Source organism: Taeniopygia guttata, chromosome 7 (assembly GCF_048771995.1).
Source record: "Taeniopygia guttata chromosome 7, bTaeGut7.mat, whole genome shotgun sequence".
NCBI classification, from domain to species: domain Eukaryota; kingdom Metazoa; phylum Chordata; class Aves; order Passeriformes; family Estrildidae; genus Taeniopygia; species Taeniopygia guttata.
In genome coordinates this window covers 7,082,631-7,096,507 of record NC_133032.1, presented here as the reverse complement: position 1 = coordinate 7,096,507, position 13,877 = coordinate 7,082,631, and the positions used below count along the sequence as shown (strand labels likewise).

The 13,877-nt window shown below is 47.1% G+C and overlaps 2 protein-coding genes across 3 annotated transcripts; one reads left to right on the top strand and one right to left on the bottom strand.

Annotated features, from left to right (window-relative positions):
- Nucleotides 1–1,934: 1,934 nt before the first annotated feature.
- NIFK (nucleolar protein interacting with the FHA domain of MKI67) lies at nucleotides 1,935–6,453 on the bottom strand. 2 transcript variants are annotated; one of them, XM_030277175.4, is made up of 6 exons: nucleotides 6,310–6,453; nucleotides 6,107–6,232; nucleotides 5,389–5,497; nucleotides 4,465–4,676; nucleotides 3,697–3,777; nucleotides 1,935–2,497 (listed from the first exon to the last, which is right to left on the bottom strand). In XM_030277175.4, the coding sequence occupies exons 1-6, from the start codon at nucleotides 6,451–6,453 to the stop codon at nucleotides 2,315–2,317; spliced, it is 855 nt and encodes a 284-aa protein (XP_030133035.4). In that variant the 3' UTR covers nucleotides 1,935–2,314. The 2 variants fall into 2 exon arrangements, with proteins under 2 accessions (XP_030133035.4, XP_072788116.1); XM_072932015.1 differs by lacking the exon at nucleotides 3,697–3,777.
- Nucleotides 6,434–13,568, top strand: TSN (translin). Its single transcript, XM_002189918.7, has 6 exons — nucleotides 6,434–6,832; nucleotides 6,947–7,040; nucleotides 9,956–10,052; nucleotides 10,844–10,959; nucleotides 11,584–11,663; nucleotides 11,997–13,568. The coding sequence occupies exons 1-6, from the start codon at nucleotides 6,434–6,436 to the stop codon at nucleotides 12,231–12,233; spliced, it is 1,023 nt and encodes a 340-aa protein (XP_002189954.4). The 3' UTR covers nucleotides 12,234–13,568.
- The last annotated feature ends 309 nt before the right edge of the window (nucleotides 13,569–13,877 follow it).

The window sequence follows — 13,877 nt, the reverse complement described above, 5'->3', positions numbered from 1 at the left end:
AAAAGGAAGGGAAAGGAAAATTACAGCAGGAAGCAACCCTTATTGTGAGCAGTTTTCTTGAACGTCTTCCCATCGAGGCTCACACTGCTATGTGACTCTGGAGAGCCAGCAGCAGCCAGGGGTTTGGCTTAAAGGCACAAACCTTTCTAAGAGACTGCCAGAAGCCAACGTCCCTCATGCAGGGGACATGCAGGAGCTCATGCAGCTAGACAGGACAGCCCTGGCACTGCAAGCAGCATGAGAAGCCACTGAGTCAAACATGGAAGAAAGCAGCAAGTGGACACAGGCAGGGGCAGAACACTGGGCACAGAGAGGATCACAGCAAGAGCAGCAGAGTGGGAAGAAATCAACTTCGTGTTCAAAATGCAGGACAAGGCATTGAAATGGGAAGCACAAGAATGGAGATACTCAGGCTTTGAGGAACGTGGAACTGCACCCACGAGAGAAATTACTCTGGATAAACTAAGTTTCCTAAAGAGCAGCTTTAACTCGGCAGCCTAGGAAGGAGCACTTGTGGCAGCACCGGAGAAATGGGCGATTTTCGTTAAGATCAGTATCAGGTTTCTCATGTATTCTCAAGCCCTGCCGTGAGTCACACCAGTGCAGCCACTCACTCCTCACTGCCTGGAGCTTTCCTTACAAACGCGTTTCCCAGGAACCCTGGTGCTGCGGCACGGCCACACAGCTGAGTCGTGCTGCCCCCCGGTGTCAGGAGATTCAGCTCTCACCAGGAGAAACGCAGCCACATTTCTAGTTCATCCTGACTCAACAGCCATCTTTATGTGCCCAACACAAAGTCAGGAACATGGATTTCAAAAGAAAGCTGTCTATTTCGGGCAGATGCATTTTGCTTCTTTTCTGTTGCTCTCTGCTGTATGATGTCAAGGCAGAAGTTTTTCACAGCTGCACATCAGATACAAACACATAAGCAATTTCTGCCAACCATTGTGGTGGTCATATATCTCAAGCCTCAACTGGGCCTGTATTTCCCACAGGTTTGGGGTGCAAGCACTGCCTATTCCTCATCAAACAAGGGAAAAAAGCCTGCAGATGTACACAGCAACACTTCCATTAAAAGGCAAGGACTGCCTGTGACCACTGGGTTGCTGAAGAGATTCCCCTGGGCTGCCCAAGGTGACAAGCATTTGATATGAAGATGCACTTGTCCAAGTGGCTTCCTCAACAAAGGAGAATGATCTGAGTCACCTAGACAATGCCATTATGATCCCATAATGACTTGTCATTATGATTATTCCAGTGATCAGGCCAGATAGACCAGAATCATCAAGGCCAATGGTTTAGATAAATTCTTCTCTGCCAGGACTTCAACTAAAATAGCCGAGGAATTAGTGCCAGCCACCTACCTAGGTGGTTATTATCATCTGGGTTTTCCTCTAAAATCTTCTGCCAAGCCTGACTAGCAGCCAACAGCACTAAGTGTTTAAGATAACAAAAGATGAAGGCTAGGTATGTGCACAGAACCCAGTCTGGGATTTCTACAGATCTCAGACTTGCATTAAAATTCAAATTCTAAGTGCACAAATTGCCTGTTCAAGCAGGACTGCCATCTGGCAATACCTGCCATCTGCAATGACAAGATAGTTGGAACAAGAATGAATTTTAATGCATTACAAAAAGCTGCACTCAATTCTCTGAACTCATACTACTGCTGACAAAAACCTGCCTTTGCACTCCTGGTTATTAAAATATTTCAATGTGCTTATCACCCCCTGGAGCAGAAGATACCCTTGGTTTCATGCAAGCAGTGAAACTAAAATGCAGCGACAAAGGACAACAGAACTGCCAGTAGAACTCAGACTGCTCTGAGTATTGGTTCATCTTCTCAAGAGCCTCAATTGGTGCAAATATATGAGAACTTTCACAAAACACAGACAGACATTCAGTTAAACAGAGGAACCATTACCAAGAGCAAAGAAAGTTGAAAAATGGTAATTTTTTTAATAACCTGTCATTAATTATAAATTTAAGATACAGTTGCTTACATTAGCAAATTCTGAATAGACAGCCTCACACTTTCTTTCCAGACAGGGAGCACTAGACACAAGTTACAAAATTAACCAAAGATTCTGGACTATTGTAGCTGTGTCACATCACAGGCACTTGTGAGCACAAAGTCAAGAATATCTTCATACGTCCCTTGACGGGTAAACCAGAGGGACAAGATTTGTGAACAGAGTCCTTGCCTAAGAAAACCTGGAACACTCTAGGCAGGACGAACCAAGCCAGGGCAGCAAACCCAGCAGAAGCTCAACAGTTTTTAAGTTGAGAAAAATACAGCTACAGCCACAAAATTTTAAGTCTGTTTCTGTTTCTTCAAGCTTGGCCTTTGCCTTGGCTGCTTCTTTGGTCTCTGCACAGCGTTCTTAACACTGGCAGAAGGAAGTTTGAGAGTGATTTCATCATCCTCTGTGTCACCATCCATCTGAGCAGCTTTCCGGCGCTCAAGCACTGCTGGAGTACAGACTGGAGTAGGATCCTGAAGAGATCAGAAAAACAGGATTCACTGCAAAGCCATCTGTCAGAAAAAGCTGTCACTGCCCCTGTGGTACCACAAGACACCTCAGCCCAGCTCTCCTTCAGACAATTGTTTACATTTTTTAACTAGCTACTTTTGTAGACATTATTGCTTTGGACAGAAGCATCACCTTCAAAGAAGTGTATGTGAAAGGCAAATGGAAATTAATTCACATTTTTTCACGGGTTGTTACACACATTTGCTTTCTAAACTTTGTATTTCCTAACTCAAAGCATCACAAAAGTCAGGTGGAATATAATCGGGGCAACAGGGCGGTGGGTGAGGGAGTACATTTGAGACTGGCATACAGAAATACCACATTCAATTTTACAACAGAGCTGAAACATCCCACCTTCATTACATCAGTAAGCCTTCAGAACTCAGCTGACAAAATGTATTAGCTATCCTATCTTCCTCACAACCAGCCATGCCCCAGTTAATAAAAAGTAAACCCAGTAATAATAAAAATCCCCAAACAAACACTCAGCCCCCCCCAACTCACAACAATGATGAAACAGAACAGAAATGTTAATGCCTTACAGACTTTTTAGACTGCCAAGATCCCAAATCTCAGTCCTGATGACCTGAAGTTCCCTACTGCTACATTTACCTGGCATTTGTTTCCAAAACACCAAATACTGTGCCTGGAGAGCATGGGGTAGGAGGGACAATACAGTCCAGAAATGGGGACAGACAGCACTAGAGTGTATTAACAATTCAACTCCCTTTTTATCAAAAGAGGCTGGCATTGAAACATGGTCCAACAGAAGGACTCCATCAAGGAGATGATGTTATCCCAGGGTAAGGCACAGGTGCAGGGGGTGTACGGGTGCCTGGCCCCAGCACCCTGCACTAATGCATCCTCAAGGGAGTGTGAACAGCAGAGGCTGACAGCAGACACACCGAGGGGCAGGCACTGCTGGTTACAGCGTGCTGATCAGAAGCCTTTGCTGCTGAATACTCCCACAGGAGAAGGAACCATGGGATTCTATCACCCTCCCCCATTCAAGAGCGTAAATACATCTCAAAGGAGCTACTTCTGGCACAAACATCTCTCAAGCAAACAATGTTAAGGTTTTTGTGTGTTGAAATCAGCATTAAGGTGCCAGCTGAAGACTGGTGTGATGGTACTGGGCACCACCAGGACTGGTCCATCTTACCTGGCTGCTCAAAGAAACGTTCAGTTTTGATTTCCTGGATGTTTTAACTTTTTTTCTCTTTTTGGAAAGCGCCTGTGCAGCCTAAGAAGCAAGACAGATCAGCTGGATCATTACACACTTGTGAGAAGATGCAGTTACTAAACAGTTCACAGATTTGTTTCATAAATACAAAGTCTTTGCTATGGCAAATAGGTTTAAAGTAATAAACTGACTGACACAGAGGTGATCGGATTTGAACAAAAAAAACTGAAAGCAACACAAGAAAATGTGCTACTCTGCATTTTCAAAACATTCCATGCTAAAACAGCATTACCTGCTCACAACTCAAGTACTTGACCCGAGCACTCTGCAGAGGAGGAACATGCAAGGGCTGTGAATGGAAGTTCTGGTCTTGGGACCTGCCTTCAAACCCCAACTCTGCCAAAGCCTCCCACAGGGCTCAGGCAAAGCCCCTCTGCTCTTTGGTGATCTGCACTCCGGTATTAAACCACAGAATATCCAACTGCTTGTGCCAACAGAAGAAAACATCTGCCCTTTGCTGCTACCCATTATTTCTCTACAAGTAAACACAAAGGCACACGGAGTGCAGCACAGCGACAGCACCACACTGAATCCCTGGAGCTTCTATACACTTCCTAACACAAGTGGCCTCCCTGGGGCTCCAGCTCTTTTGCCAGTTCCACACAAAACACATGATTTCCATGTATGCAGTACAACTCTACAAACACATCTTGCTTAACACACTCACTGAAACGATGCCAAACTTACAAATCCTGGGAAGTGATACTCGAGCCCCTTTTCAGCCAGCTTCTTCCGCAGCAGCCTCTCCTTCCGCAGCAGGCGCTTGGTCATCCTGGCCTTCTCCTGCAGGGAGCGGATCCTGTTGTAGCGCCGCACAGCCGGCTGGGAGGGCTTCCGGAAGATCTTGTCACAGCCTTTGAAGAGGTTTTCATGGACCTTCTCAGGAGGCACGAACTGACCTGCACCACACACAGGACATGGGGCTACAGCAGAGCTCCCCTTCCTGCCAAGGGCACTCACGCAACACAGCCCATGGCTGCAACACCGTGCTGGTGCAGCGAGTCAGGAGCACAGGAAAGGTCACTGCATCCTCAGCCAGTAACAGAAATGGATGGATGGATGGATGGATGGATGGATGGATGGATGGATGGATGGATGGATGGATGGATGGATGGATAAAACAGTTTAACAGTTTCACCCAGAAAGATCAGACAAAACTGCTTTACAACAACACGTCAGCTCATAATCCTTTACAAAGAAAGCTCTGTTGTTACCATGACTGAGAAACTCGGTGATTTCAACAATCTTTTACTCAAAACCTCCTTCTGTCAAACCTTACAGACAACACCTGCAGCAGTTACAAATGCCAAGGAGTTTCCCTGTGAAAGGAACTATCTCTACAGCAAACCCAACTTTTTCCTGAGATTTCATGTTACACAGTCACTAAGAGCAACGTCAGCCCAGAGAAAAAACCAGCACCAGTGACCAAAAGCCTGCTGAGCATGTTCTTTACACATGATGAAAAGCTCAGCCCCACAGAAAATACTTCTGGGACAAAACTTCTTTAAAAAAACCCTAAGATTCTATGCTCAGTCAAAAAAATGTAACTGAAATAACTACAAGTTATTTTGCTTTGCATGCTAGAGGACTTACAGTGGAGCTTATACTTACACTTCAGCAGTCTCTCAGAAAACAGGTAGTTATTCATTGTGTCTGCAACAATCTTGGCCACATCATCAGACTCAAACTCCAAAAATGCATAACCTTTGCTGGCTCCAGTCTGTGAGTGACAAGTAATAAACATCAAACAATGCTTTGCTACCTGAAGGCCTCTATTAAAATTATTTTATTCTTCCAAAGTCATAGGCTATTCTCAGATAACCACAAGTAATTTCACAAAGGTGACTGAAATTGTGAAAAGCACTAGATTTAGTACTAAATTGGTATGACATTATTTGTAAAATACATATTTGTACACAAAACAAACTAGTCACAGTTATCTACTTGCTAAAAAAAAAACCCAAAGCTGCTCTGCATTGCTGCTGTTCCACTATTCCATGCTGACAGCAAACCCAGAAGAAATTAGATTTATCGAACACAACAAGTAAGTTAAAACAGAATCGTGGCACTCCGGTTGTACCTTGAACTGGTGCGCTCCGGCACATCCCGGTGCAGTGAATTTACTCACGGGAAAAGGACCGCAGGAGCCCCGGCCCAGCCGCTCCCACGCGGGGCTCCCGAGGGCCTCGGGGCGCTACGGCCTCTGCGCGTTCCGTGTCCCTCGCTGGGCACGGGGAGAGCCCCGGAGATCACGGGGCTGCCCGGCCCGGCCTCGGGCAGCGCTGCGAGCGCTCCGCCGCACCGCGGCACGGCCCGGGCCTCTCCTCACCTTCTTACTCCTGGAGAGCCGCAGCCGCGTCACCGTCCCGAACTGCCCGAAGTACTCTCGGAGCTGCGGCTCGCACAGGCCCCGCGGGAGATGCCCCACGAACACCACGCCCGGCGTCAGCTCCTCCTGCGGGTACGGACACCGCGTCAGCCCGGGCCGGGACTCGCCGGGCCGCCCCCGCCCCGCCGGCCCGCCCCGCTCACCTTGGCCGTCCGCTTGGTGCGGGCCCGCTGCACCTTCTGCTGGAACTGGCGCTGCAGCCGCGGCTCCAGCGCCAGGAGCGGCGCCGTCCTCACAGCCGCGGCAGGCGCGGGCAGCTCCGCCGCCATGGCCTCGCCCGCCGCCATGCTGCCTCCCGCCGCCGGAAGTGCGTCACTCCCGCGCGCCGCGCCGCGCGCCCGGACGCCGTCTCCCAGCAACGGGCCCGGCGGAGCGCCGGGAGCGCGGCCGGAGGCGCGGACACGGACACGGGCACGGCCGGGGAGAGAATCCCGCCCTGCGAGCGACCAGCCGCGCCCGCGGGGCGATCAGCGCTCTCTGGGCACCCTCCAGCCGCCTCTCCGCCCGCTGCTGGCTGCTCCGGCCGCTCAGGCGGTGGCGGGGCAGCCCGGCGCGGCGCGGCAGGCGCGGAAGGCCCGGGGGGCGGGAAGCGGCGGCGCCATGTCGGTGAGCGAGATGTTCGCGGCGCTGCAGGCAGCGCTCGGCCAGGACCAGGACATCCGAGAGGTGCGGGGCTGTGCGGGGCGGTGCGGGGCTGGGCTGGGCTGGGCTGGGCTGTGCGGTGTGCGGGGCGGGGCGGTGCGGTGCGGTGCCTGGGCTGACGGCGCGCTGTGCCCGCAGGAGATCCGGAAGGTGGTGCAGGCGCTGGAGCAGACGGCGCGGGAGATGCTGACGCTGCTGCAGGGTGTGCACCAGGGGCCCGGCTTCCAGCACAGTGAGTTCCGCGCCGCCGCGCCCCGCCCGGGCAGCGGAGAACGGCCGCAGGGCGGGAGCGCCCTCGGAGCACGCAGGTGCCCTGCCCCGGGGCCCCTTTTCCAGGTTCCAGCCTCTCCCGGGGCCTTCAGCCTGGGTTTCCCGAAGCTGCTGAGGAGAGGGCAGTGGGAGGTTTCAAGCCAGACAAGTAGTAAAGCTTCCGTTCAGCATTATGGACATCGTTCTGTCACTTTCTCCCCTCCCTAGCGTGGTGCTTTTCTGTCTCGGTGCAGAGCAGCGTGTTCTTTTCCAGGTGTTCACGTCCTGGGATGCTGAGCTGGCTCTTAGGTTTCCCTGTAAGTGACTTGCACATAGGTTGTGTTATCATCACTTGTTGGGCCTTTGATCAATGTCCCCATCTCATCTCTTCACCCCACACTCCAAAAAAGCTGTGGTCCTGAGTGCTCAGGGGTATTCGGGATGGACTGGGATGGGGGGAACACACTTCAGTCTGGTTTGTACAAAACAGATTGTCTCTGTGTGTATGAAATCTGCTTAATGCTGCAAAATATAGAAAGAATTTGCATGGGCTGAAACAGCAGGACCTGCTCTTGATGTTTGCTTGAGTGACAGCAGGAATCGTTCTGCAGCTTTGGAGGTTTGGGTTGTCATGAGCCTGGTTCCAGGCTTCTCAGGTGTTGGACAGAATGTTTCTGGGCCAGCCCATTTCCTCCAGGCCACAAGAGCAGCTCTGCAGGCCCAGGTGTCAGATCTGCTCTTTCTGCCCCCTCATTTTGCAGCTTTTTCTAGTCAATTAATATCTTGTGAGAAGCAGCAAACATTCTGACTTTGCTGGAAACTCTTGAGAGGAATTTCTGCAGACCACCGTCCCCAGGTGCTGTTTTACTCCATTGCAGGGCTGACTGGTTGTTTGCAGCCTGATGAGGCTCCCCAGCACACTGGGGCTGGAGCTGGAGGCCTGGGGTTCCTCTGGCCTCAGAGAAAGTCTGTGTTCAGCAGTGAGCAGCACCTGAGGTTTGAGCTGTGCAGGCAAGGGCAACTTCCATCTGCTGGGAAACCCAGCAGGGCTGGAAGTCAGAGCTGCTGAGTGATCTGCACAAGCTCAATTCTCTAACCTGGCAAAATCCATGGTCACAGTGTGGGTAACAACTTCAGAGTCGTTTTCAAGCATGTAGTTGTAGAAGCCCATGTTCAACTCAGTGTATTTTCACTTGATTTCTAATTCCTGGAGAGAGCTGGTCCTGGAACTTGAGGAGTCTGAGAAGAGATTTGGAATAGTTAAAGGAAAAAAACCAAAAAAAAACCAAAAAGAACAAAACCAACTAAGAAAATGCAAAATAAACAAAAAAAATCAAACAAAAAAACCACAAATAAATAAAGAAAAACCAATCAGACAAAAACCCCAGAGCCTCATAATTCTTGCAAAAATAATGAGTTAATGCTTAATAGGTCAAGAGTTAACTTGTGATAGCAGACCTGTGGATTTGTCATCAATTTCAGCTCTGTTAGTAAAACCATGGGATAGTTGGGAGTTTGATGGAGGGCAGCTTTACATACCACCAGTGGCTTTTAAAGTGTCATCTGGCAGAGGCTGCCCTGGCTGCTTGTCCCAAATGGAGCTGCAGGGCTGCAGAGAAAGCCGGGCAGGGCAGCGTTGCCTGAGAGCAGTCAGGGTGACAGGCAGGGCCTGAGAGCCAGCTTGGTCTTTGCTCTTGTGACTGCAGAACATCAGAGGTGGCACCTGAGGAGACTCTTCTGGTTGTGCAAGGGCAGTTTGAATTTGGGAGTTGTGTGTGTGTGTCACTGGGCATTAAACAATGCCCTTTACAGTAAGGATTGTTTCTTTTATACACAGGTGCCTCTGGCAGAACCCAAACGTGAATGTGTTCCTTCCTCTGTTCCCCAGACACGTGATGCTCACATGATTGAGGCAACCTGTAGCTTCACACAGCTCTTCCATCCTGGCTGCCACATGGAGCACTCTCACATTCTGCTTCCTGAAGCTTTCATTTTTTCCATGTCATTCTCCCTCTCTTTTTTTAACCAGAAATTATGTGTTATTGACAGAAGTCTTATAATCACACTTGAGTGACTTTTAGTAGGTGTTGTTTGGTAAAAACCATCAAGCTTTCCGACTTAGCTTCTGTGAATAAGGCTGGCTTCTGTACATGCAGATGCAGGAGGGCCTGTCAGGTCGATCTTTACCCTTCCTTGTGCTGTGCCCAGGCTGTCACAGCTGTGCGAGGCTGCGGGGAAGCTGTGGCTTGAGCCCTTGGCCGGCAGTGCCGGCGGGCTGTAGCTCTGCCGCCGAACGGGAGGTGGCAGTGGCTGCTGCAGGAACCAGCGATCACTTCTCTGCAGTGTGTAACACACTGGGCAGGCTGCAACACAGGCTCTGGAAATACATCGGGAAAAGCAGGAAATGCAGTTTTCTGAAGGGATACTGCACCTCATGTAACCGAATTCTGATGGATTAGAAAAAAAAAATAGGATAATTTTTTAATATAGAGAAAGAAAAGTTGCTTTTCCTTTGACTGTGAGAGTTGTCTGGCAGCAGTGCCTGGTGTGTGCTTCCTTTGGGGCCAGCTGCTGTGTGCAGTGCTGTTCCATTGCTCGGGATCTGGCTGTTGCTGGAATATCTTGGCTCAAGTTCAAAACAAAGGCCCAGAGCAGATCAGACAACCTCGAATTCCAGAGTCTTTCTGCTTTACCTCTATGGCTCATGGTGTCACCAGGAATATTTCTCAGATTGATTCCAAGTGTCAGCAGCCTTTCTTGAACAAGAAAGAAGTGTAAATAGTGCTATCTACACTGGGGAACAATAAACTGGGTTTGTTTACAAAACCCTGCTGCTTGTCAAATATACATTTCCTGAGTGTATTTCGTTCCCTGAATGCTGTGCTGTTTCTTTTTCAGTTCCAAAGAAGTGTCAGAAGGCTCGTGAGCACTTTGGTACAGTGAGGACACAGATGGAGTCTCTGAAGACCAAGTTTCCTGCTGATCAGTATTACAGGTGTGCAGAGTCACACAGCCAGACACACAATATGGGAATTGCTTGGGCATCATTGCTTTGGAATAATGATGTAAAGGTTGATGGGTTGAATGCTTCTTTCTCTTTGGAAAGTAAATCCTGGTAGACAAGTGAGGTTTTTGTCAGCATAGATAAAAAACGCTTTTGCTCAAACACTGTAACTTTTCACCAAAAATAGTCAGTATTGAATTATTTTTCTGGAAATTTTCTTACAACAGAAAAAGGGAAGCTTAACAAGTTGGTCTTCTGCTGGAGCTGCCCTTGTATCTGGAAGCAGGGCATTTGCTGCTCCATTAATTTCAGTTAAGTTGTTCGGTTTGGGGTGTTCCTGGAAGCAGAGCTCTAGATCTGTCATGAAATGGCTGTTTAGTTCTGCAGACACTAAATTAAGTTGTCACCTTTGTGTTCTGTTGCTGCCAGAAGGGGACAGTGCCTGGCAAGAACAGTTCAAAGAAGAAGAATCTTGTCAGCTCAGATCTGCTGAGGGAAAGCTCTGGCTGTCTGTGGGCAACACAGCCTGGAAAAGTGTGGGAGCTGAGGAGGTGTGTGAGAGGGGTGAACAAATGTCAGTGTCTGGTGTGGTAACCTGGGTGTGGAGTTCTGGAGTACCAAGGAGATGTCTTTTAGCTGCTGTCATTTTGATAAACCAAAAATACTGTAAAATGCATGTGTTAAGGCAGAAAACACAACACACACATAATGTGTGCTTGTTGCCTAACGCTCCAGTAATAAACATTAATTACTTATACCTTGACCTGGTCTTTTTTCTGCAGGTTTCATGAGCACTGGAGGTTTGTGCTGCAGCGGCTGGTGTTCCTGGCAGCATTCGTAGTCTACTTGGAGTCAGAAACATTAGTGACCCGAGAAGCTGTTGCAGAAATACTTGGGAGTAAGTTAATGTTGTAACCAAAGAGAAATAGCTTGTGACCTTAGACATTGTAGCTTTCAGAGGTGCAGGGAAACGGCAGAACTTAATTTCTTCCTCAGAAATCAGTTCCAGAGTTTATCTGGTATTTGATTTCATTATATAAACAATAGCTTCTCAGAAGATGGAAATTGGAAAACCTAATGTTAACAAAAGTATTTATTCATTAATAAGTTCTTCATCAATGAAGGTCATTCATTCAAAGTGTGTAAAAGCACCAAAAGTATGACACAAAGATGAGAGCTTGTTTCTCTAACTTCTTGCTTTTGGTATCTGAAAAGTGTGTAAAACAGATTGAATTCTTGCCATGAAAAAATTGTATCTTCACAGAGCAAAATATTTGGAAAAAGCAAGGAAAATACATTCTGTATATAGATGTAAATCTAGTTAATCTGTTGGATGTGCAGTTGAGGATGCACAAGATGCTGAATCAAGAACAGAGAGGCTGTAATTACATCACATACAGGAAAAGGCTGACTTTTATTTTGTAATAGTATTTCATAAATTTGATATTTCAAAATGCAATTTAAGGTGGCTGGGTTTGCTCATGCTCAGCACCATCTCGCCACTGCTCTGTTTTTTTCTCAGTTGAAGCTGATCGAGAACGGGGCTTTCACCTGGACATTGAAGATTATCTTTCTGGTGTATTAACTCTGGCCAGTGAGCTGGTAAGCAGGATATGTATGCATGTATTTTTGGTTTGAAACTGACCTTGAAAATTGAAGTAATGTGTTTTTTAGCTTTCCCGAGTTGTTCCTGATGGTTATGATACACAACACCTTGATCTGAACTTGTAGCAAGATGCTTCTCTGCATGTTCTTCAGTGATACTTTTTAAGATTTAAACTAGTAATTTGATTGAAAATCCAGAAGTATGCTCAACAGAAAGGTATATCTATGTACAGATAATCTGCCAGGAACACAAGTGCTTCATTTGGTACAGTAGCTGATGGGGACTGTGATGTGATGTGGGTGCTGTGCTCTTGGTGTCTCCTCTCGCAGGCCAGGCTGGCAGTGAACAGTGTCACAGCTGGGGACTATTCTCGCCCTCTCCGCATCTCAACCTTTATCAACGAGCTGGATTCTGGCTTCCGCCTCCTCAACCTGAAGAACGACTCCCTGAGGAAACGCTACGATGGCCTGAAATACGACGTCAAGAAAATTGAGGAAGTGGTTTACGACCTGTCGATCAGAGGACTCAGTAAGGAGGCAACAGTTGGTACAGGCGGGGAGAAGTGAAGGGAAGGATGCTCCTTGGAACAGCATCATCGATTACCTCAGATGGTTGCCAATTTAGGAAGTACCTAGAGAAGCCTTCCTACAGTAGTTTAGAAGAACTGCAGCTCAACGCTGCTCTCTATTTTCTTATAAAAGGTGTAGTACAGATGTTAGATGTTTTGTAAAATCATGTCTAGATTAGGACAGGAGACTGTTTCCAGTGGAATTCCTCTGTCAAACACACGGTGCCATTCTCTGCACAGCAGCAATAGAAGTCAGGAACTCCCATGAGCTGAGATTCCCATTAGTTCTGTAAGTGTTGCTTCCCTGCTGTCAGGGAAGTGCTGTGGCTGTCTCTGCTCACGTACCCTCAGAGGTGTGTGCACAGCACACAGCTCAGTACTGACATATGAGATCTTCTAAGAAACACAGTGTATAAATACTGGCCTTTTTTTAAGATACATTTTTTTTCCTTTTTGTTTCTTAAATTTTCATCTATGTAAGTTGAACACATTTGCATAACTGTTTATGAACCAGATCTCTTTTTTAATAGTTTCTGTTAACGTACCCCCTGTAATTGAGAAATTGGTGAAAATACTTCTGAGAATTCCTATTGGAACTGGTGTCTTGCACCCCAGCATATCTCTTTTCTCCTCTCTCTCTCTCATATTTTTTTTTCTTTCCACCAATATTTCAGTTACTGGGGAGAGCAAGGTTTTCTTAGGCACCCACTTTCTCTGTCTGGTATTTGTTTTACTGGCATGAGTAAATGCAGTGTTTTAAATGATGATTTGCCTTGAGAACTCAGTGTAACCAATTTTTATGTTTTTTTAACTTCCAAGTTTTCTGAATAGAGAAGTGTAAACTGACAAACTGCAGGTGGTGTCTGAGTTGTAATAACCTGTACAGGCCACAGCTGTACCTGTATCATGGGATTAAAAACAAAAAAACACCACGAAACTATAGTTGGTGTAGTAAAATGTTTGTATATCCAGAAACAGGGAAGTTGCTGCTTTCAGGTAAGTATGTAACATGTTTGCAAACACCAACAGCCTCTTTGACGTGTGGAAGTGGACAGAGTCATACCTCCCCATGTGTTCATTCTCTTCTCCTAAATGACTTTGAGTTTTGCCATTCTCCTACTCCTGGTGGTGCAGGAGGGTTAAGGAGAACAGCTAACTTAGGAGGAGGAGGAATACTTCAGAGGATGAATGGGAATGGTCAAGTTTCTGCGGGGTTTGTTAGCATTTCGGTTTCTTAGAGAAGATTTACCACTGAGTTACGGGGTTGTTTTGTTTATTGGAAGAACATGGTTTCTTGGTTATTTTGGCCAATAAAAGCTGTTCTTTGATTATGGCCACTTGGTACCTCTGCCTTTTGTATGATCATCTGCTGTTATTTGCTGCCCTTGCTGGGAACCTGTTCTGGAATACCAGCATTTCAGTTCATCTTTCAGCTGTCCTTGGACAATAATGGAGTTCCTCCCCTTGGCTGTAGTTGTTCAGTGGCACACTTCTAAACACTTCTAAGTGCAAAGTCAAGCTGCAAACAGATTTCATAGGCTTTTTTAAAAAATATTTTTTTAACTTTGAGCAATGACACCAAGTAAAACAGGAGAGCTATGGAGTTTATCCTTAACAATCTAAGAGGTGGCAAGACTATTTT

Bases quoted from the DNA above. Each gene is read 5' to 3' on its own strand.
- TSN (XM_002189918.7), top strand. From the start codon at position 6,434: ATGGCCTCGCCCGCCGCCATGCTGCCTCCCGCCGCCGGAAGTGCGTCA. The intron at 6,833-6,946 runs GTGCGGGGCTGT...CTGTGCCCGCAG, and splicing joins AGGACCAGGACATCCGAGAG to GAGATCCGGAAGGTGGTGCA. The intron at 10,960-11,583 runs GTAAGTTAATGT...TTTTTTTCTCAG, and splicing joins TGTTGCAGAAATACTTGGGA to TTGAAGCTGATCGAGAACGG.
- NIFK (XM_030277175.4), bottom strand. From the start codon at position 6,453: ATGGCGGCGGGCGAGGCCATGGCGGCGGAGCTGCCCGCGCCTGCCGCG. The intron at 3,778-4,464 runs GTAAGTTTGGCA...CTTGCTTCTTAG, and splicing joins AGTATCACTTCCCAGGATTT to GCTGCACAGGCGCTTTCCAA. The intron at 2,498-3,696 runs GTAAGATGGACC...TGATCTCTTCAG, and splicing joins ACGTTTCTTTGAGCAGCCAG to GATCCTACTCCAGTCTGTAC.